This window comes from Carcharodon carcharias, chromosome 2, assembly GCF_017639515.1.
Source record: "Carcharodon carcharias isolate sCarCar2 chromosome 2, sCarCar2.pri, whole genome shotgun sequence".
NCBI classification, from domain to species: Eukaryota; Metazoa; Chordata; class Chondrichthyes; order Lamniformes; family Lamnidae; genus Carcharodon; species Carcharodon carcharias.
The window spans coordinates 158,820,262-158,843,527 of record NC_054468.1 but is presented as its reverse complement, the minus strand read 5'-3'; the positions used below and the strand labels follow the sequence as shown (position 1 = coordinate 158,843,527).

The 23,266-nt window shown below is 44.2% G+C and overlaps 2 protein-coding genes across 3 annotated transcripts in view; one reads left to right on the top strand and one right to left on the bottom strand.

Annotated features, from left to right (window-relative positions):
• The window catches only part of tfb1m (transcription factor B1, mitochondrial), a 57,594-nt gene that overhangs the window by 2,669 nt on the left and 31,659 nt on the right, over positions 1-23,266 (bottom strand). For both annotated transcript variants that reach the window (XM_041209092.1, XM_041209100.1), the window contains exons 7-8: positions 18,003-18,122; positions 9,569-9,696 (exon numbers count right to left, since the gene is read on the bottom strand). In XM_041209092.1, the coding sequence (XP_041065026.1) occupies positions 9,569-9,696; positions 18,003-18,122 (248 nt within the window). The remainder of the gene's footprint in view (positions 1-9,568; positions 9,697-18,002; positions 18,123-23,266) is intronic.
• Positions 13,850-14,512, top strand: LOC121269478 (claudin-20-like). The gene has a single exon (XM_041174052.1). The coding sequence runs from the start codon at positions 13,850-13,852 to the stop codon at positions 14,510-14,512; it is 663 nt and encodes a 220-aa protein (XP_041029986.1).

The following is a 23,266-nucleotide window of genomic DNA, read 5'->3' as shown; positions in this document are numbered from 1 at the left end:
GACCATTGGGTTCAAGCATTATCTTTACCAGGACTAGCTCAATTAAAATGATGCTGAAATATGTGACCTCCTAGGGCCCCCATCTCTGACTTCAGTAACTATCTTCAAGAAAGGAGATAAGGAAGCAAATCCTACCCTTTGGATTCCACTATCTCGTGGGATGTCCAGCCCCATGTGTCCAAAGATATGCGGGTTGAGAATCGGCCTGTTCAGTCACATGAAGACCCCTGGCAGAAACTCGTAACCCTGAATTGAATTAAGGGACAACTGCCGTCACTGACAACAGTCCACAGGTTTCCTATCTCTGTAAAGCCATAACTGCTTTGCACCTACACTAAATTGTAATGTGATTACATTGTTAGATCACTAAGGTTATCAGGGTACTAAAGTCAGTCTACAGCTGCCAATGGGAAAAAATTAATTTTAGAGTGGGAGGGGAAAAGACAATTAAAGTTTTCAATTTAAATGAAATAGCATGAATATGAGAGGTAGCCTGTATGAATCAGTTAGAGCTGTTTAAAAATAATGGATTGCTCATTTAAGACAGAGATGAGGAGGAATTTTTTTTCTCTTAGAGGGTTGAGTGTCTTTGGAACTCTCTTCCTCAAAAGGTGGTGAAAGCAGAGTCTTTGAATATTTTTAAGGCAGAGATAGATTCTTGATTAACAAGGGAGTGGAAGGTTATTGGGGGTAGGCAGGAATGTGGGGTTGAGGTTACATTCAGATCAGACATGATCTTACTGAATGGCAGAGCAGGCTCGAGGGGCCGAGTGGCCTACTCCTGCTCCTAATTCGTATGTTCGTATGTAACCAGGAGCTAAAAGATTGCTTAAAAATCAACTTTTTCAACTTAAGAACGTTTATCTTATAGATCTGATTTTCAGGTAGCTGAAGTATACGAAACAACAAACCTATTTCTAATTCATCAGAGAGTACATACTGGCTTGACATCAAGGCAAGATGATGATGAAAATAGACTGATGTCTTAAAATGAAGCTAAGCAACAGGACACACTAGGAGCATGCTTTCCTCATTATACTTTTGTGAGGTGTAAACAATTTGATCTGGCTGTATTTTGAAGACTTACATTTGCTGCTATTACTCCTCTGAAACTGACAATTTCTGAAATCTGCACATGCAGAGTTAAATGCGAAAATCCAGAAGTTGTTGTCAGTGACCATACACTTCTCCAGAGATCAGGATAATTTTTTTCTCAGAGGGTTGTGCGACTGGAATTCTCTGCCTCCGAAGGTGGTGGAGCTGGGGTCATTGACTATTTTTAAGCAGAGGTAGATAGATTCTTGTTAGGCAAGGAAATCAAAGGGTTTTGGGGTTAGATGGGAATGTGGAAATCGAAACACAAGATGGTCAGCCATGATCTTATTGAATGGCAGAGCAGGCTCGAGGGGCCGAATTGTCTATTCCTGTTCCTATTTCTTATGTTCTTATGTGTGCTGTTGAAGACCCTCAGAATGCAATCACTTAGAATTCAATAAACTCATAAATTGCCATTTTTCACTCTTAGGGCAGAATTTTCCCTTCCAGAGGTTCAGTCCGGTGGTGGGCGGGTTACACGGCTCACTTCCCGCTGGGCAACGGGCCGGAAACTCACGCCCGAGTTCATGCTTGGAAGCTCATTAATTATGCATGTGAGTAGCTCTCTGAATCATGTGGCGGGGCAGGAACTGAATCATCTGCCCTGCTGCTATCTAATGCGGTTGAAGGTCTGGGTGCTGCATTTGAACGCCACCCGAACACACACATTACTCTCAGCAGGTCAGCAAGTTGTCAAGAAATGTCTTGGAATGCCTGCACTGAGGAAGAAAGCTGCACCGAGATTCAGCAATGACTCCCTTGAAGCCCTCATCTGTGGAGTCCACCAGCATCAGGATGTTCTCTATCTGAGGGATGGCTAAAGGAGGCCCACCAACTTCACCCCGCCGGCCAGGGAAGTGGTTGCAAGGGAGGTCAGCTCATCAGGCACCCGCCTGAGAAACGCAATCCAGTGTGGGAAGAGGATGAATGATCTTATCCCCTCTGCCAGGGTAAGTCAACCTTCAGCACACTCCAATCTCACACTCCCATAATGACATTATACACTCAAAGGGTTACACTGCTCAGGGATCTCACACAATATTAGCCGGAAAGAGATCAGCACTGATTGTCTCACGGACACTTTAACATCACCAGCATCTCATCCACCATACTGCACAAACTCTATCCCCATCACTTACTGGGCAAGGCTCAGCACATATAGCAGGCATGCATGCTTCCCAATCTCTCCTTCATCTCTTCTCATCACATTCAATTCTATTTATCTTCATGTAGGCCAAGCCCGCTCACAACCACAGGGTCATAGAGGAGAAACAGCAGCCATCCAGGAGCTGACCCACTTTGAGGAAGATGCCAAGTTGGCGGGCGAGGACAGAGATCGCTCCCGAGGGGAAGACGAGATCAGCCTCAGCAAACCAATATGGAAGAACCCTCCATTAGTTGATTTCATCCTGATAATCACAGTGAGTGACATGCAATGTTGCATTCTGCCTGATTACGAACTAAATGTTTTCTCTCTCTTACGAGCACCAGCAGGCCCAGATAGGCTACCAGAGCTATCATAAGCCCCAGCCCCCAGACCACCTCAGAGGAGGATGCCGAGGATGCATCAGAGGAAGAACCATTATTGCATTCACCTGCACCCTCCACCAGTGCAGAGTCACACATCTCAGTGAGTCATGGATCTAGACTATGCTCAGGGTCACGTTCTAGGGAACACTTCAGTGACACGTCTCTGCAGCAGTCGGAGGCAATGACAGCCCAGGTCTCTGGCACTCAGAGGACTACTGGAGATCAGGCACCTGCTGAGTCTGAGTCAGATGATGAACCGTCTCTAATATGCTGGAGATGCGACGACAGTTGGCGGAACATCAGGTAGAGTTGTGAGAGGCAGTCAACAGACTAAAGCGAAGAATGGAAAAGTCCATTCGTGTTCTGTCTGATGTCGTGGCTCCAACATGCCAGTGCCTCAAGGTTTCCATGGGAAGGGTGGCAGCCACCTTGGAGACCTTGGTCCAGCAGATCCTGCTGGATTTGTCCTCAGACCTGCACTCCATCGCTATAGGCATTGGTGGGATCCATCAATGGCTGGGTGAGAAGCAAGCGGGGTACCTTGAACTCCCTCCAGGAGTCCCTTCTGCTCAGGGAATCAGGCAGGGGCCCTCAAGCATCCATAGGGAGGAAGACCTGCAGCTGGGAACCCTGGGGCCATCCACCTAGGTGACTCCAAGAGTGCCCAGCGATCTCAATCCCCTCTGACTATGACTCCATCACCTCCAGCTGTACAGGCCGAGGAGGGTGCACCTGCCCCACAGCAGGAGACCCAACACAGGCTGGGGACTTCCAGGTCTTGGCCCTCTAGAGGATGCCAACCAAAATCATCAAAGACAACAGGGCGTAGCAGTCAGTAGGCTGCCACCAGCTCTGCTGTGGATGTCAGGGATGCGCGTAGGCATAGAAAAATTAAGAAACTTTGACATCACTTCTGAGTCATGGGTGTTCAATCACAGTATATATCATGCAGCTTTGTAAATACATTTGCCGCACATAAGAATGATCTTGTCATTTAAAAGTATTGTGTATATGCATCCAAGTGCCCTTTTATTGCAAGGGAGAGCCATGTTCCCACACCGTGTTCACCTCTCTTTGTGAGCCTCACATTCAAGTGATATGTAGCTGAGTCATGATAGTTACTTGAGCCTTGTGTTCTGTCAAGGAGATGTGTCAAACTCCTTCCTGGAAGTGTCTGAAAATTGTGTTAGTAACATCTTATAAGACAACATGGAGTTAGGTGTGCTCACTAGCCTTGGAGGGGTAGCTGTAATTGTTTCTCAAAATGAGATGGCTGTCTTCATTGGTGGTGCCAAAGCACAAGACCTGCAGCCATGATGGTCTCTCCAACCATGTTACCATATCTCAGGGTCCATCAGAAGTTTTCATTATGGTGGCGATGACTGCATCAAGTCCTTTGACTCAGCGGTTGCACTGTTGTGCCGACTTTCACTTCCCAGGGCATGCAGATACAGAGTTCGTCACTGACTTTCCAAAGATTAGGGCCTGGTGAATCATGAGGGTTGAAGGTGCAAGTCCGGGTGCTGAACTTGCTCTTGAGGTATCTGGTTGTAAAGGCCTTTCAGTGCACTGGCATGGCACTAAGGGACAGAAGGAATGTGGCCATGTCCCATGCATGCACCTTACTCCTCTTGGAATTTTGTAGCTATCAGTGTGGCACAGGCATGTCTTCCATATCGTGCTTCTTCAATGGCATCCTCAGGTGGAATTTAAGCGTCACCTCCCTCTTCAGGTTCTTGCCCTTTCTGCTCATCATTGTCCGAGGAACTCTCAGACTCCTCCATGCCACCCTCTGGCCAGGGATCCTCCTTTGAAGTGCCAGGTTCTGAAGGGCGCAATAGGCCATAATTATGCAGGACACCCTCTCTGGAGAGTACTGCAGAGCTCCACCTGAGCAGTCCAAAACATTGGAAACACATCTTCTGGATGCCAATGGTCTGCTCAATGGATCATGAAGGGCTATGCGCCACACTGTACCTCTCCTCTGAGGCATCGGAGGACGACGCACGGGTGTCGAGTTATCGGGTGGAATTTTCCGTGCCTGCTGGTGTCGGGTGTCATGGCAGGTGAGTGGACAATATCATGGGAAGGCCAAAAATCAGTTTCACAACATCGTGAAACCAGTCTGCAGTCGTCTGCTCCGCCAATCGATGGCGGGCCACGTTTCCCACCGCCGCACATTGGGAGCTTCATTGTAATATACCTGCATATCATTATAAGACCAGCTCTCCGGAATCATCCCCCCACACTGGATCAGCCGAGCACTCACGCCGTCGTGTTTCACAACTGTATATAAGCAATGTGCGCATTGGCTTGGGATTTTGAGGTTTGTTTGTCTACCTGGCTTCGGGCAGCACTCACAGTCATCAGTGCAGACTTTGTAGGCAGCACCATATCACTTTTGGGGGGTGGTCACATGCAGGTCTCCACCTACCAAACCATCGTAAGGCAGAGGGTGGGGGCTTTTCAATGGCTGCAGGGCTAGGGCTTGCTTGGGGAAAGGAGGGAAGTGGCCTCAGGCAAAGGAACAGGCTGCAGGGTGAGGGCTGTACTGGGGAAGGGAGGTGCCCAAGGGTGTGTGTGGGGACACACATATGTTGATCTGTACAACTGGCCTCAAGATGATGAGGACTGAGGAGGCAGTCTCCAGAGGTGATGAGGCCAGATGGAGATGTGAGGGTGTGCGTGAGTGAGTGGTGAATGTGTGATGGGCTTGTGAGTGTGATAGTTTATCATGCTGAGATGGTTGGTCTACCCTGGCAGTACGGATGAGATCATTCATCCTCTTTCTGGATGGCCAACTTCTTCCATGCAGCATTGGCACTGACCATCACTGCCACTGTCTCTCAAGGCAGAGTAGTGGGATTGCTGGACTTCCTGCGGCCAGGACTGGGGTAGAGGACATCACATCAGGCCTCTAAAAGGCATTCCAGTGATGGGTCACTGAACACTTCTTGGCTTTCAGGGCCATGTCTTCACTGGAGCAGTCCTGGGCTTCAAGGATTGAGAACTGTGCGGGCGGTTTCAGTTTAGATATGGCACCCGGAGTGAGGAAATGGTGAAGTAATACCGTGGCGGGCAACTCAGAGGCTGCCCATCAGCGAGACGGCGTGTTTCCTGTGGCGTATGGTTGATGAGGCTGGATTGGGATGATACGGCATGAAAAGCCGCCATTGTGGCCAGAAGATAAAATGCCCTTTTTCCTGCTCGCTACTGCACTTAGTTCAAATCTGGGACGATTCCACCCATCATTTTTGTGGGTACCCCTTATCGCCAAACAGCTAGCCCTGTAATCGCTGAGGCCCTTTGAATACGTGAGGCGCTTGGGAGTGGCTCAGGATGTATGAGTCACGGGATCCCCAGGGTACCTGGCACAAATATGCATGATGTGAACGACGTGCTTCTGATGATCGCACATCAGTTGAACTTTCAGATAATGGAACCGTTTTCTGTTAATGAACATCAGAGGCTGCTGCCATGTAGCTCTCAAAGCCACATGTGTGCAATCAATTGCACCTTTTGCTCTAGGGGAGCCTGAGATAGGTGCAAACCCCAGAAATCTAGCAGCCTGGCTAATTTCATTGAGTGTGAACTTACTGATTCTTACTGTGTACTGTCACCTCCTTGATACATTTATGTGCTGAGGACTGTGAGATGCCGTATGGGTCCTCTTTGGATCCATGGAACAATCCACAGGCAAAAAAATTGAGCGCGACAATGTCCTCCAGGGCACTGGCAGGGGATATCCTCCCTGTCCATGGGGCATTAGATCCACCCACGGTATGTAGCAGATATGATCCACCAGATCTCTTGACAAGCACAGATGTGCATGGCATTGTCTTTCGCTCATCTCCAGATAGAAAGTCTTTTCGGTAGATTCTTGGTCATGCGAGTTACCTCCATGGGATGGGTCTAACCTCCTCATCTCCGGGTGCTGATGGGACTCGCCTGGATCATGGGTCTCAGGCCAGGGCTCCTCTCAAAGCGGCGCTAGGCGGTGCTGGGCTCTTCTCCTCTTCCTCAATTGGATCACCGCCATCAAGAAAGCAGCATTGAGTGCAGGCTCCATTATTCAATCCTCCTTCTCTGCGTGGACTTGTAGATGCTACAGATTAATGAGTACATGTCAAATGTAGTAGGCCACCCACTCACAATCAGAAAGCCAATGTCATGCCCGAGAGCTGCCTCTGTGCTACTAGCTTCTCACTGATATAGCCTTGCAGCTGAGGCGCAAACTCACAGATCTTGGTGACTAAGATGCCAACTCTGATACTTGACTCCTCAATCTCACAGAGACTGGAAGAGATCTAGATGCATTCATGAAATGTGCCACCTTACCAAAGGCACTCCTGCAATCTCTGATCTGGTGTGCTGATCAAGCTCAACTTGCACTTCAGCAATGACTGATGCCCTTTACTCCATTATCCATGCCAACTTTAGAAAGCACATTAGAGACTTTCTTTGATGATCTGGCAGATATGTAGCAGCTGTGTTTCCTATACTGTTGCCTGCATTTTCCATTCTCACATGTTGCTCAAATGGAGCAACTCTATTGTGAAGCCAATGACTCCTGCAGTCTCTCATAAAAGTGCACCAAAAGGCAATGGCTCAAATTGCAAATTCTCAATAAAGTTCTCCTCTTTTCTCTCTGCTCTGGCTCTATTTCAATGTTGTAACTCTAACTCTCTGAAAGGGCTCCTTAGTCCAGCCATGAGCTCCTCCCACACTGCCTCCTGCCTCTCCCATGCAGACTCTTTCCCAGTTTTAATTTCAAATTGTGTCACAAGTTTGGGCTTTCAAGATGGTGGTGGTGCTGCATTTTTATTTTGAGACCAGCTTCGACCGTCCCCTTATAAGTGTTTGGGTCCCTCTAATCTTCCTGGAACCTCATGATGTGAAGGTAGAGCTCCCTCCAGTTATTCTCCAGTTTCCCCCAGTAATGTTGGATCCCATTGTATTCGTGGTGGACATTCCAGCCGTACCCCCGAACCCATCACTGTTGATGTCCCGGTGCACCATGTGGACTCACCCCTCCTCACCTCGATCACATTTAGAGGAGAACCCCCCAGGGGAGCTCTGACAACTCCCCACCCCCATCCCCAATATTATTAGGTTTTCCCCATTTACAGGCTGCAAAGGCCTCTCCTAACCACGACCATCCCAGCTGCAGTCCAGTACCGAGCCAGGCAACCTTATCGTCACCAAATGTAAGACCATGAACATGCCCTGCACACCAAGCTGGGCCTTATCCCAATTGAGCACAGAGGCCTTGCCCCTCCCTGGAGTGGGACTATGACATGCGTGCCATGCATGGCCCTGTAGCATGGCTCGCAAAGTCCCAGGTATGTCTTTAATCTCTCACCCCTGATCTCTTGGCCCCAGACCAAGAACTATGTTTGTCTTTCAATGAGCTCTCGCATTCCTGCTTTATTGATCACACCACAGTTTCCCTTCCCCACCCCTCCATGAGTTTCTGTGCAACCTGTTCTTCATGTGCAAGCCTTTCCTCTCTCCCGCCTCTATGTCTCTGTGCAACCCATCCCTCTTGTGCCACTCTAACATAATCCCGCCCACTCCTATTCCTGAGCCTGCATGCATCTCCTCCCAATCATATAGCTTGATTCCCATCCACCCTCTTCTGTGCCTGCATTCTAGTCTTCCATGTCAGGCTCCCGTTTCCCCACCTTTGGTCTCCCCTCTGCCTCCCATTGCAGCCGCCATGCCCCCTCCACCTCCAACCCCACCGTAACCCACTGTCCCCCATGTCTCCATCCAACCCCCTGCACCCCTGGTCTCTGTTTCAGAGTGCCGCCGTGCCTGAGGCTGCAGAGCACACCCTCCTCAAGTATAGAGGAATTCAGTAAGCAGCTCAGCCCTAAGCCCCCAACGGTGTGATGTCTCACTGGCATTGGTGAGAAACTGGAGCAGCGCTGTTGCAGGTAGGCTTTGCGTGTTGCACTCACCTCTTAGTCACGAGCGAAGTGAGGGCCAACAGTTGCACGCCACTTCTATCTGAAAGCTATTCAGATCGAATTTCCCGCTGGTGCACCACATAATTGGGAGGGGTAACATGATTCCAGCAAGCAGTGTTTTTAATGAGCATTCATGACCCGTATCAGCGGAAAACCCGACACGCCATCAGCCAGTCATGAGAACGGTGAGGGGAAAATTCTGAACAGATATCCCGCCAGCGGGATTCTGATTTTTGGCTTCTCTCAGAATTTTCCACTTCCGTCCGGCCACGAAACCCGCCGTCAGCAGGGCCGGAAAATTACTCTTAGTCTTGCTGTAAAAGCCCCGGTAAAAGGTACACCTTGTTGAGTGAGATGTAACTGGATTTTAAATGGTGTAAGTTAACAATTACTGCTAAACAGTCTCACTGGATCTGAAAGAGTGATTTTATATTTGTTGAATGTTAAATTCTTCCAATATGATAAATACCACATTTTACCTTTTATTAAAGCCTGTTTACTATATTTTAACTTGTACTTTAATCCCATGTATACGTCCCAATTATTTGTTTCACTCTCTATAAAATTTAAATATTAAAATGGTTTTTACTTCCTGGTTTATGAGAATACTTCAATGTGATTGGTTACGTGCCCTACTTGATGACATAACTTGCTGGACGCCTGGCGATCCACTTGACTTGTTGCCAAGTTCAAACTGACTTTGGTAAAGGGAATCTCATGTCACAGAGATCGCTAGATCTATGTGGTCAGCTTTCTTCTAGGTCAACAGCGAGTGCCATTGCTTTACCGCTGACCACAAAACCCATTTTTACAAAGTAACTGTAGTACGTGAAAGATTTTTCATTACATTTTTGTTTTGATTAACCAGCTACACTAAAATATATGTTGGCTCAAAATAATATTACAACTGTGATCAATTTTCCTTAATGTTACAAAAATTGATAATTGAGAGAGGCAGGACTAAAACTTACTCAACTCCTCTTCGGCAGTACTTTCTCCTAAAGCTGAAGATACATCTCACTACTTTTTCCACCAGTTTAAAGGGTTGGTTAATCTGTGGTCCCACCAAGGGAGTAAAGTGCACAACTCCTACATCCACCTAGACAAAAAAAATTAGATTATACAGATCGCATCCAACACAGGAAAAAAATACACTTGCATTTAATGTTTTAAAACTTATCTATTGGAGGTTAAAATGGGTTTGATCTAGTAAACATTGTAAAGATTCAAACCTTCTACATAACTGAAAATGATTAAATATGTCCTCAGCTCTTTGCTATGCAGCTGAACAATTTAAAACCCCTTTGCCACTGAAGGAAGCAAATCAAGAAACTAACAAAAACTTTTATTTATATAGTGCTTTTGACTTAATAAAATACCTCAGACCCTTCACAGGAGCATTATAAAACAATATGACACCAAGCCACATGAGGAGATGCTAGGGAAGATGGCCAAAGCTTGGTCAAAGACGTAGGTTTTAAGGAGCGTCTTGAAACAGAGATAGTGTGGCGGAAAGGTTTAGAATGGAAATTCCAGAGGTTAGGACCTAGACAGCTGAAAGCATGGCTGCAATGATGGATCAATTAAAATCAGGGATGCTCATGAGGCTGAAATTAGATGGGCACACAAAAATGGGAAGATTGTGGGGCTGGGGGAGATTACAGAAAAAGGGAGGGGCAAGACCAGGGGCCAGCAGAGGATTGGGGTGGTGGTGGGAATGTTTGACCAGTGTAGGTCAGCAAGCACAGAAATGGTAGGTAAGTGGAACTTGGTGTAAAGAAGAACACAGATTTTGGATGACCTCAAGTTTACAATTGATAGAATGTGGGGGACCAGCCAAGAGTGCGTTAGTATAGTCAACTCTACAGTTAACAAAGGTATAGGTGAGGGTATCAGCAGCAGATGAGCTTAAGCAGGGGTAGAGGCCGGTGATGTTGCGAAGGTGGAACTAGGCAATCTTAATGATGGCAAGGATATGAAATCGCAAGTTCATTTCAGGGTTAAATATGACACTGGGAATGAAAACAGTCTGGTTTAACTATATAGTTGCCAGGAACCGTGATGGAGTTGGCAGCATGGACCAAAAAAAGGGTTTCAGTCTCTAAATTGGAGGAAATTTCTGCTTATTCAACACTGGATATCAGACAGGAGTCTGATAACTTTGCGATAGTTGAGGAGCTCAGAAAGGTGGTTTTAAGGTAGAGCTGAGTATTGTCGCAGCACATGTTAAAACTGGTGCTTTCATGATATCGCAAAGAGGCAGCGTGTAGATGAGAAACAGGAGGGGCCAAGGATAGATCTCTGGAAAACACTGGAAGTAACGGTGCAGGAGTAGGAAGAGAAGCCATTGTAGGTAATACTCTTGTAGGTAATTCTCTGGTTGCAATAAGAATAGAACCAGGCGAGTGCAGTTACATCCAGTTTGACAACCGTGAAGAGATACTGGAGGAAGATGGTGTGGTCAACCATGCCAAAGGCTGCAGATAGGTTGAGAGGATGAGGAGGGATAGTTTACCTGGGTCACAGAACATAGAATGTTGGTTGTAACTCTGCTAAGGGCTGTTTCAGTACTGTGGCAGAGCAGAAACCTCATCAGAGGGATTCAAACATGGAGTTCCGGGGAAGATGGGCATGGATTTTGGAGGAAATAATGCATTCAAGTACTTGAGAGAAAGAGAAGGCTCGTGAATGGGATGGCAGTTTACAAGGCCAGTGGAGCCAAGGGTTGTGGAGATAGTTGAACGCAGCAGTTTTGAAGCAGGGAGGAACAGTGTTTGAAGAGAGAAAACTGTCAATAATATCAGCTAACATGGGGACCAGGAAGAGCCTGTACAATTTGTATCAGTCATTTGTTGAGTGAGGAACTCAATGCATTAGGAGGATTAATTGTCCATCTTCGTAGTCTAGGAATCCCCTTCAAGTTCAAATGCTTGTAGCCATATGGCTATTCTGGTCTCTCTTATTACATTTTCTAATCATTAACAAATTGACTCAATTCTGAATAGTTCTGAGTTGCATAGGAATATATTCAATTCTGACTAGTTCTTTAAAAAGTTGCACTTAATAACGAGTTCACTACATTTCCAAATCCACCCAATTTAATGTTTTAAAACCAGGTGTTTGAAACTTTAATGAGGTGAGAATTTATACACACTTTTGGCTGGGATTTTCCATGCCCACCAGTGTCGAGTGTTCAATGATGTGAGCGGACAATATTGCGCGGTTGGTTTCACGATGGCGTGAAACCAGTTCATGACTGTCCACTCAGCCCACCTATGGCAGGCCACGTTCTCCGCCATCTTACATTGGGAACCTCATTGTAATACATCAACATATTATTAGGTTAGCCCACCAGAATTGTTCCCCGCTCATGCTGGATTGTCCAGAGGAAAACACACTGACGTGTTTCACAGTAGCACATAAGCGACATGCACTTGGCGAGCTGCACTTCACTTGGGACTTCAAGGTTTGTTTGCCTAACTTGCTTTGGTCAGCACTCACAGTCAGCAGTGCCAGACCCCGATTCAGTGCCACATCACTTTTAGTGGGGGCTCATGGAAGGTCTCTACCTACCAGGTCAGCCAAATATGGGTGGCTTTTCAATGACTGCAGGGCTAGGGCTTGCTTGGTGAAGGAGGAGAAGTGGCCTTAGGCAAAGGAAGAGGCTGCAGGTCGAGAGCTGTACTGTGGAAGGAGGGTAGCCCAGGTTGTGTGAGGCACATGTTGATCTGTGCAAGTGGCCTCAAGATGGTGAAGCCTGAGGAGGCAGTCTCCAGAGGAGATGAGGCCAGGTGGAGATGTGAGGATATATGTGTGAGAATGGGTGGTGATGTCCCTTGAGCTGGCAGTGAGTGAGATGCCAGTGAATGTGTGAATTTAGATTGATAAGGTGGTTGCCATACCCTGGCTGCACAGATGAGATCATTCATCCACCATCTGCTAGGATGGCCAACCTCTTCCATGCAGTATTGTCACTGATCACCACCACCAACGCTACCAAGCTGTAGTAGTAATGTTTCTGCCCCTCCTGTGGCCAGAGCTGGGGTACAGGACATCACAGAGGGCCTCCACAGTGTCCAAAAGGTGCTTGAGGGCAGATGTACTTTAAATGTGGTGCCTGGCGTGATGAAGCGGCGAGGTGACGGTGTGGCAGGCGAATCAGAGCCCGCCCACCATGGAAATGGCATGTTTCCCAGGGATGCATAAATAACATGGCAGGTTTGGGATGATACGGCGTGGAAATCTGCCATCACAGCCGGCGGGTAAAACATCGTTCTTTTACGAATCACCTTAAATCAAAGCCCCCTAATTTTCAAACCTTTAGCTGCTGGAAGCAGTTTATCCTTATTCATTCTAAAGACCTCTATGAAATCGCCTCTTCCAGTTATTCCTCGTCCTTGGAACAATTCTAGTAAAATCTTCTGTGCCCTCTCCAAAGCCCTCACCCCTTTCCTAAAATGTGATGCCTGGGATTAGACATAATAGTCCAAGCTGAAGTCAAATAGTGGTCCTACCTAACCAAGTTGTCAGGGTTAGTATGATTAAAGTAATGTGAACAAATTGCTCATCTCCACTCATTTACAGTCTGCATCCATTTCACAAACAGTGCATAGATGGCGACAGATGAAACTGGCTCCTTACTTAACATTCACCCAACCCAGATACAGGGATAAAGGCAGACTCTTTGGCTCTCTTTGTATTTAATCAATATAACAAAAAAACCCATGTGGGGAGAAGTTTAAAAAATATAGCTCCGTCATACTTGTTAGACTATACAAATAATCTCTCAATGCTGCGTTACAAATGGCCAATCACAGGCAGCATGTCAGACTTGAAAAAATATTCAGCTTATTAACTGAACAGTTTGTAGTACTGCATAGATTTATATTTTCAAAAACAAGCAGCACTGTTGCTAAGGTAAAACTGATGTCACATGAATTGATCTATTCACACTAATTTGTAAATTCTCTTTGTCCTGTTGGTAACTGGGCGCAGAGTGAGCTTTATCTGTCCAGTATTATTGAATTTAGTTCTCAACCATTCATTGCAGTTCTGGATACAATTTCTATAGGTAATTTAAATTTAAATTTCCATCAATTGTGATTACTTTTTTCATTTCACTGAAGTTTTAAACCATGATTTATAACAAGTATTATTCCCTTAAGCAGAGCTGAGAAAAAGCCTGATTAATTCTATTCCATTTACACAGAATTGAACTGGAGATTCCAAACACAAGGTGTCAGAAGATAATAATGGCTTCTGCAGGGCTGCAGATTTTTGCATTCTCTTTGTTTTTATTTGCTTTCCTAGGAGTAATTGCAACCACAGGGCTGCCAAACTGGAAGGTAAATACCTTTGCGGAATCAAATGTAATCTCTACAACGACATACATGAAAGGTCTCTGGATGGAGTGCACTTGGTATAGCACAGGGGTCTTCAGCTGCAGGTTTAACTTCTCAATCCTAGCCCAGCCTGTGTACATTCAAGTCTCCCAAGCTATGATGGTTCTGTCATGTCTTACATCAATGCTAGGAATCGGCATTTCCTTGCCTGGTATGAAGTGCATAAGATGGGGAGGAGATCAAAGGACAAAACGTTGTGCTGCCATTACAGGAGGGGTCTGTTTCATTACTGCTGGCATAATGTGTTTAGTTTCACTATTCTGGTTCACAACAGAGCTAGTAAGCCACTACTTCAAACAATCTGTCTCAGAAGATAACAGATATGAAATAGGAGGAGCAATATATCTTGGATGTATTTCTGCAGGGTTCTCATTTATTGCAGGTGCAATTTTCTGCACATCCTGCAACAGGGAGCTACAGAGAGAAAATGTTCAACTCTCAAACAGACAGCACTACTCTATGCACCAGTCTTTGGGACATAAGGCAGACTATTCCCTTCAAGATTATGTGTAAAGACCAATAATACAGTGGTAGGTAAGCCAAGTGGTATAGACTACAAAGTTTGCTGCTTGGAATCTGACAAAGATATTCTTGATTTCAGTTTATTTGGACAGTTCTTCTGTTATCACAGAGAAACTGTCGTGCAGACACTGAGAACTCATTTAAAACGTCATCTGGGCTATTGTCAACTATTCTAATAAATATTCAATTGTTCAAATCCAAAAGAGAAGCTCTTTCAGTAAGTTTCAAAAATGGGAGTACTCCTTTTAAAAGCATTGTTTTTTGATGTTGTAAGCCGATTTAGACAGTGTAACAAAAGACAAACATTACATAAGTGTGTTTTGCTAGCTGTAGGTTGTATTTGGATCAGTACAGAAGACAAGACATTTGTCTCCAATTATATGTAAAATTTCAATTTGTGAAGGTGATCATAACATAAAAATAATGCTGCTTAGTAAAAGAAAAATTGCAATACTAACTTCACTTTGTTAGAGTGAATTCAAAAACATATGCCTGCCAATAGAATAAATTACAACACATGCAATACTTCTTTTTAAATCTAAGTGATGGCCCCCTGCATTGAACTATGGTTAGACTATATTTGCAGTACCGGTCACAGTGCCGGTCGCCACATTACAAAAAGGGTATACAGGCACCGGAGAAGGTCAAAAAAGATTTATAAGGATGATACCACAGTTCAGGGGTTATAACTATTAGAAAAGGATGAACAAGCTTTCTCTCAGCCTCCTTTTTCTCCTGAAAATTGTAGGCTAAGAAGCAATCTAAAAGAGGTATTTAAAATGATGGTTTTGATAGGGTAGACACAGTGTGTTTAGAGGCTATCAAGTTAAGAGTCACCAAATAATCAAATAGAGAATTTAGAAGAAGTTTGAAAATGTAGGAACTCACTAACACACCAAGTAGTTGAGCTGAACAGCATAGATGCATTTAAGGAGAAGTTAGATAAAGCTATGAGCAAGAAGGGAATAAAGGCCGATACTGATAATGTATGGAAGGACGTTTGATGGAGCCTAACACTGGCATGGACTGTTTGGGTCAAATAGCCTAATTTTATGCTGTGCAGTCTATGTAATTCTATGTAAAAATGATATACACAATAGTAAATTTTGGATGCTTCTCCCACATATTTTAAAAATAGTGAATATTATTTATTCTTGTGTCTGATGATAACTAGTGAATAGAATGTTCAGTTTAAATAATTGCAACAAGTCATTTTATCTAAATAAACTTCCAAGCTAACTGTGAAAAAGGCTTAAATTATTTTTTTCCTAATTAGGTGACAGCAAACCTATAATAGGAAAAATTTCAAACCAAACCTGCACCATAGTATTTTAACATTTGATAATTCTCAATAAAACATCTGCACAGCTGGAGGAAAAATGGAGATGGATATAATAGAGCTCAAAGGCTGAGCGAAACAAGTAGCACAAATTATACATCACAGCCTGCCTTCCCTGTCAATGAAAATTCATTCTGCTTCCTTCCCTCGCTGTTCAACAATAAAGCAAACTCCCTCACTGCCCATTGTGTATTATTTATTCTCAACACAACCGCCTTTGCTCTTAAGTCTCTGCTTTTAACTAACATGGTTACAGAATTTTTTTTATCAGGATCCATCTTTGTCCATCAAACTGAAGAGCTTTCATGTATTTGCTGTCAGCGTTGCTGTTAGCATTTGTGGCACACAGCTGCAATTTTCCATTCAAGACCATTTAGGCTCATTTCAAGCTGCAAACATCCATGATGATTTGGATAACCTAATTTCAGCACGCGGTCCTGTTTTCCCACCGACCACCTGCACCCACCCCCACTGTCACCCCCTAACATATTTTATGAACAGCTTCAACCTTACAGAAACTGCATCCAATGCACTGGCTTACTTAAGAGTTCTCTTTCAAAATATGACATACCGTATTTCATACCCTTCAAACATACTTTGGTTATACCAAGATTTTACACAGCTGGGGTGCTGCAAAGTAACTTCAGGTAATTATGCAGTCCTCATTTTTCATTTCTGAGAATTTATTTAAAACATCAGGTTTTAAAATATTAGTAAACAATGTAATTGGTTTAAATTGAGCTTTGCTCAGACTATTCAGCTGCAAAAGGTTCCTTTAAAATCACCAAATTTTCTGTATGAACATTTGAACGATAATGAATAGTCAGTTGATTACCAGACTCCCAAAAATAGAGAAATATTTTCATGACTTCAGAAATAAGCATTACATATGAACATACAAAAAAGTAATACTGAGCAAGAGATCAAGTGGCCCAGCGAGCCTACTCCATCCAGTCATATTGGAACTAAGCATCATAAAGCCATGAGCCATGCACATCATCAGAGAAGCTAAGCTTTCGTTGACTGAGGTGAGGAATGTTGCATAGTTAAATTGAGGAGTTAAACTGAGGACTGCATAATCACAAATTCTTGAAGGTGGCAGAGCAAGTTCAGGGGAGGTGATGGCATAGTGGTATTGTCACTGGACTAGTAATCCAGAGACCCAGGGTAACGCTGTGGAGACCACCACGGCAGATGGTGGAATTTGAATTCAATAAAAAAATCTGGAATTAAAACTCTAATGAAAGCATTGTTAATTGTTGTAAAAACCCATCTGGTTCACTAATGTCCTTTAGGGAAGGTCTGGCCTACATGTGACTCTAGACCCAAAGAAATGTAGTTGACTCTTAAATGCCCTCTGCCAAGGGCAATTAGGGATGGGCAATAAATAAAAGCCAGTGACGCCCACATCCCATGAATGATTTTTTTTAAAAAAAGGCAGTTAAGTAAGTGTATGGGATACTCGGCTTTGTAAACAGGGCACTGAAAGCAAAAACAAAGAAATCATGCTAAACCTTTAAAAAATCACTAGGCCTCAGCTGCAGAACTGTGTAAAATTTTGGGCACCACACTTTAGAAGGATGTCCAAGACCTTGGAGAGAGTACGGAGGTGATTTACCAGGATAATGCCAGGGATGGTGAATTTCAGTATGCGCAGAGATTGGAGAAGCTATGATTGTTCTCCTCAGAACAGAGAAGGTTAAGGGAAGACCTAAAAAAGGTATTCAAAATTATGAGGGGTTTTGATGGAGCAAGTAGGTTAGTTAGTTAAAATAATTGTCAAAAGAGCTAGAGTAGGAATGAGAAAAAATTATTTACACAGGATTATTATGATCCAGAGTGCACCATCTGAAAGGATGGCAGAGTCAGATTCCAGGGGACCTTTGAAAAGGCAAATGGACATGTAGGTGAAGAGAACTCATTTGCAGGGTTAAGGGGAAAAGGCTGAGGTGTTGTGAGACTAAATGGACACCTCTTTCAAAGAGCTTGTACAGGCACAAGGGGCTGAATGGCCACTTTCTACGCTGTAAAATTCTATGAAATCTGCACCTGGCATAAAGATACCTTAAAAACAAAACAAGGAGTGCACTTCTAACAATCTCACATCAGGGGCTCTTTAAACATTAGTCAGAAATATCTTACCTTAGGTTTTGGAACAAAGGCTCTGCCTGGAATTGTAAAGCAGCTCTTTACATTACACAAGTATTGAGCCATTACAGACAATCTGCTTCTTTGTCTACTGCCAGTACTTGCTGTGAGGCGCTGTAAAAGAAATATGTTGTTTCAAAATCTTATATGCATTTATTTAAAAACTGTCTTTTTATACAAATTAGTTACATAAGCATAAAATGAGTTCATGAATAGAGAAAATAGTCACTGAATTATGTCCCACATAGTCACATAAGTGAAAGTATGTTTCATTTCATTTATATCAGATGCTAACTGCAGTTATTCCATTCTTTCAAAGCTAAAAACAAATCATTGAGTGTAAACAGCGTGACTGTTTGATACAATTGCAATTTTTTTACCTCCTTTTCAATGAGGAAAACTAATGGGCTGGATTTTGCAGGCAGTGATGGTGGATTGGGGCGGGGTGGGGAGGGGGCGGGGGGGGCGGGGGGGGGAGGGGGGGGGGGGGGAGTTGCCACCCTACTGAAACTGACCACAACTTCAATATGTCAAGCATGTGTAGATTAGCGTGGATTTGAATTAAAGGCCATCGGGTTGGGATGCCAACAGTATAACTGGACTGTCTCATCAGTGCAGGATTTTAAAAGATTTTTCACTTTCAGTTAGTCATTTTTAACTACAATACTATTAAAGCTGTACAAAAACAAAAAATGGAAAATGTTTGAATTCACTGAATTACTTAAGTTTATACATAAAACCTTGAAAGCTGTATCAACAGTAAACTTAACTTCTGGGGGAGAATTTTCTCCCCGTCAGGTGGCTTGTGCGGGGGCGGAGCCAACTGGCGCCCCCGATCGACTGGACGTCGCCATTTTACGTGGGCAGACCAATTAAGGCCTGCCCAGCATGATGTGCACCCGGAAGTGCTGAGCGCTCCCTGTGCAGGCGGTTTGGGGGGTCGGGGGGGAGGTGGGGATGGTTGCCTGAGTCGGGAGTGCACTCTTTTGTGCATGCGCGCATGTGCAGAGGTGCCTCAGGGAGATTAGTTTTAAGTTTAAACAGTCTAATGAAGTTTTGTAAAAATTTTTATGACATATCCCCGCATTTGAAACTGTCACATGAGCTGGGGCATGTGCACTAATTTTAATAAAAATTTTTCTGAAAATTTTAAATCATTCATGAAACCTCATCCGCCTGTGGATGAGGTTCCATGAAAAATGCAAAGACCGCCTGGGCTCTTCGCCTGCCTGTCAACCTTAAGGTTGGACGGGCAGCTTTTTCAATAGGCTTAATTAGTTCATTAATGACCTTAACAGGCCTTTGACAGTTCCCCTAAATGATGCGTGGTGACGTCAGGACGCACACCCGACGCCACCCTGCGTCATTTTATGCCTTGGCGAGCGGACCCCAACCCCACTCACCAAGTTGAAAATTTCGCTCCTGAAGTTTTTCTTTGATTACACTTTTGTTTGCTTATGAACTAGTTAAGTGGTCTAATATGGATCATTGCAACTTAATTAGTGATAACACTGCTGGTGGTACACTGAAGAATGAAGAATAATGTTAAGGTATCAACATTATTTCTAGCGGGATCATTTGAATCAGTTTCCTTGACAATATGTCCAATATGTACTGAAATATATTAATCAACGGTCTAAGTGATGACATTATTAAATGGTAAAAGAGATTTCATATTAGCTGGTCACAACTAGTGGATTAACTATTTTTCAAAAATTCCTTTCTGTCCACAAACCTCACTTCCTTTTGTAACAATCTTCCATCACATTTAATACTAAGCTTACCAAAGAAATCATTTATCACAAAATTTACAATTGTAAACAGCTATCATTGCTGGTTGCTCAACCAATTAAATAACTCAGTGTGTTTAAAATTCTGCCTGACATTTTCTCATTAAAAGAAATTTATAAATGACCAATGTATGGTTTTGGACACATTTCAGAATGGCATGATTAAATCTGCCCAGTGAATTGCCTTTTGTGACTTTTAAAAAAGTTTTTTTTTTTAACTTCAAGGATTCAGTCTTGCTCAAAAACCTGGGCTTCATAGGATCCTCCAACTTAAAAGGAAGTCATTCAGAATATCATGTCTGTGAAAGAGTTATCCAATTAATCTCACTCGCCTATTTTCTCGTAGCCCTACAAATTTTTCTTCTTCAAGTGTATGTACAACTTCCTCTGAAAGCTACTTTGAAAGTTATTTTATCTGCTTCCACCATCCTTTCTGGCATTGCAATAGAGATCATAAGAATTCACTAGGTTTAAAAAAGAACTCTCACTGCACCCTTGGTTCTTTTGCCAATTATCTTATATTTGTGTCCTCTGGTTATTGACCCTCCTGCCAGGTGGAAAAAGTTTCCCTCTATCTACTCTATCAAAATGTTTCTCTATTAAATATCCCCATAACCTTCCCTACTCTGAAGAAAACAATCCCAGCTTCTCTAGTGGAAGAAGCTCGAAGGATTAAATGGCCTACTCCTATTCATGTTCCTAGTCTTTCCACAACACTGAGTCGCACATCCCTGGTTTCAGTTTAGCAAATCTTCTCTACATATATACCTCCAGAATGATACCTAAAATTAAGGGGACAGGTTGAATAGATTAAGCCTGTATTCTATTGAGTATAGAGGATTAAAGGGTGATCTAATTGAAGTGCTTATCTCAATTGTTTCCCTGCTTATATAACTGGTTGATTTGTTTTTCCTCCTCCACTCTCTTAATTCCTTCCTCATACTATCCTTTTTGTAAAAGTATTTTTATTTGCCTCATCTATTCTACTCTGTAGTTTCTGATTGCTTTTATCTTCCCCGCCTCCCCCTACACCCACTTCCTAGTTTAGATGACTCTTCACTTTCCTACGTATCCATTTTGCCTGATCATTAGCTCCTTGCTGATCAGATATAGGTCGGTGTTGTGGAATAGTTCCAATCATCTCCAGGATTAATACTAGTGCCTCATAAAATGGAAACTCTCTGCAACTCTCTGTTGAAGGCTCTTTAGTGACATGCAAAGCACCCTAATTTTCAAGTATGCATCTGAGAATCAATTTCAATATTAAATAATGACCAGAATTTTACACTCCTCTCAGGAGCTGGCAGGTGGGGGGAGCGTAAAATCAGTTGGGCATGACAGGGAGACCACTTAAGGATCCCTTAAGTTAAACACTAGGGGCTTGGCTGTTGTCTCGGTTGGGAAGGGGCCCTTCTGTCCAGGCAACCTGTACCCAATGGAGGGGTGCAGTGAACTATGATCACTGCATCCAACTTGTTCCCCACCCAACCCCAGCCTCACGATCATGGTACTGCTACCCCCTCCTCTCCACCCACAGCCCCCCCCCCAACCCAACCTCTGCCTGACTGATCCCGGTGAAGCCACCCCAATTCATCTTTGAACCCTGGCTCCCCCGTGTGATCTGTCAGCAATGGCCACTGCACCCAGTGGTGTTGCTGGGATTGGAGAGCTGTCGGCCATCTGATTGGTCACTAGCTTTGGGTGGTGGGGCATCCTCCGAGCTAGGGGCAGAAGCCATGACCTTAGCCGCTAAACAGTCTAGTGGCTGTAATCTAGTCATGACTTCTCAACCCTGTAGAAGTGGGCTTGTCCCTGACTTTTCAAATGGGGGAGCAGGGGCAGAACAGCCACCTATGTGAAAAATATAACTGAATTCAGCAGAAACTGAAATTGAAGCTATTGTATAAAGTGGTCGTGACCTCCAATTTCTATGGCTCTTTAAATGCTTTAACTACGGTTCATGCAACCAATCCTTGGGCAGTTGATCCTCGCCTGTGTTGTTTTGCACATGACTGACAAAAATACGAGTTGGCCGTTCCCCAATTTCACGGTGGTTGACAGGGCCCTCAACCGTGTCCGGCCCATCTCCAGCACATCTGCCCTCACACCTTCCTCTCCCTCCCAGAAACATGATAGGGTCCCCCTTGCCCTCACTTATCACCCCACCAGCCTCCGCATTCAAAGGATCATCCTCCGCAATTTCCGCCAACTCCAGCATGATGCCACCACCAAACACATCTTCCCTTCATCCCCCCGGCGGCATTCCACAGGAATCGTTCCCTCCAGGTCACACTGGTCCACTCCTCCATCACCCCCTACACCTCAACCCCCTCCCATGGCACCTTCCCATGCAACCGCAGAAGGTGCAACACCTGCCCCGTTACTTCCCCTCTCCTCACCGTCCAAGGGCCCAAACACTCCTTTCAAGTGAAGCAGCATTTCACTTGCGCTTCCCTCAATTTAGTCTACTACATTCACTGCTCCCAATGCGATCTCCTCTACACTGGAGAGACCAAATGAAGACTGGGTGACCGCTTTGCGGAACACCTTCGGTCTGTCCGCAAGCATGACCCAGACCTCCCTGTCGCTTGCCATTTCAACACACCACCCTGCTCTCACGCCCACATGTCCATCCCTGGCCTGCTGCATTGTTCCAGTGAAGCTCAATGCAAACTGGAGGAACAGCTCCTCATCTTCCAACTAGGCACTTCACAGCCTTCCGGACTGAATATTGAGTTTAACAATTTTAGATCATGAACTCTCTCCTCCATCCCCACCCCCTTTCCGATCCCCCTTTTTCCCAATAATTTATATAGATTTTTCTTTTCCCATCTATCTCCATTATTTTTAAATGTATTTCCATCCATCGTTTTATCTCTGCCTTTTAGCCTATTTCGATCCCTTCCCCCCACCCCACTCCCACTAAGGCTATCTATACCTTTATTATCACATTCCTTAGATAATATCACCAGCTTCAACACCTCTTTGTCCTTTTGTCCAGGACATCTCTTGGTTATCTCCACCTATCACTGGTCCTCTATCCAGCTCTACCTGTCCCACTCCCCCGCCCTCCTCTTAAACCAGCTTATATTTCACCTCTTTTCCAATTTTCCTTAGTTCTGTTGAAGAGTCATATGGACTCGAAATGTTAACTGTGTTCCTCTCCGCAGATGCTGTTAGACCTGCTGAGTTTTTCCAGGTATTTTTGTTTTTGTTTTGGATTTCCAGCATCCGCAGTTTTTTGCTTTTATCCAATTTCTTTTTGCCTGGGTGCTAGAAGCAATCAAAAATGGAATTTTTTCCCCTAGAGAAAAATCATCAGGAAATTAAAAATGATTTTGTTTGCTCATTTTCTTTGAACATTACTCTTTACTAGATGTAAAAATATTGAAAATGGAAAAAAAGACTGTTTGGCTGATAGTCAAGCATCACACAAGTGGGAAGTTAGCCTTTTTGTTTTCCAATTGA

Coding starts and splice junctions, on each gene's coding strand:
- LOC121269478 (XM_041174052.1), top strand. CDS start 13,850: ATGGCTTCTGCAGGGCTGCAGATTTTTGCATTCTCTTTGTTTTTATTT.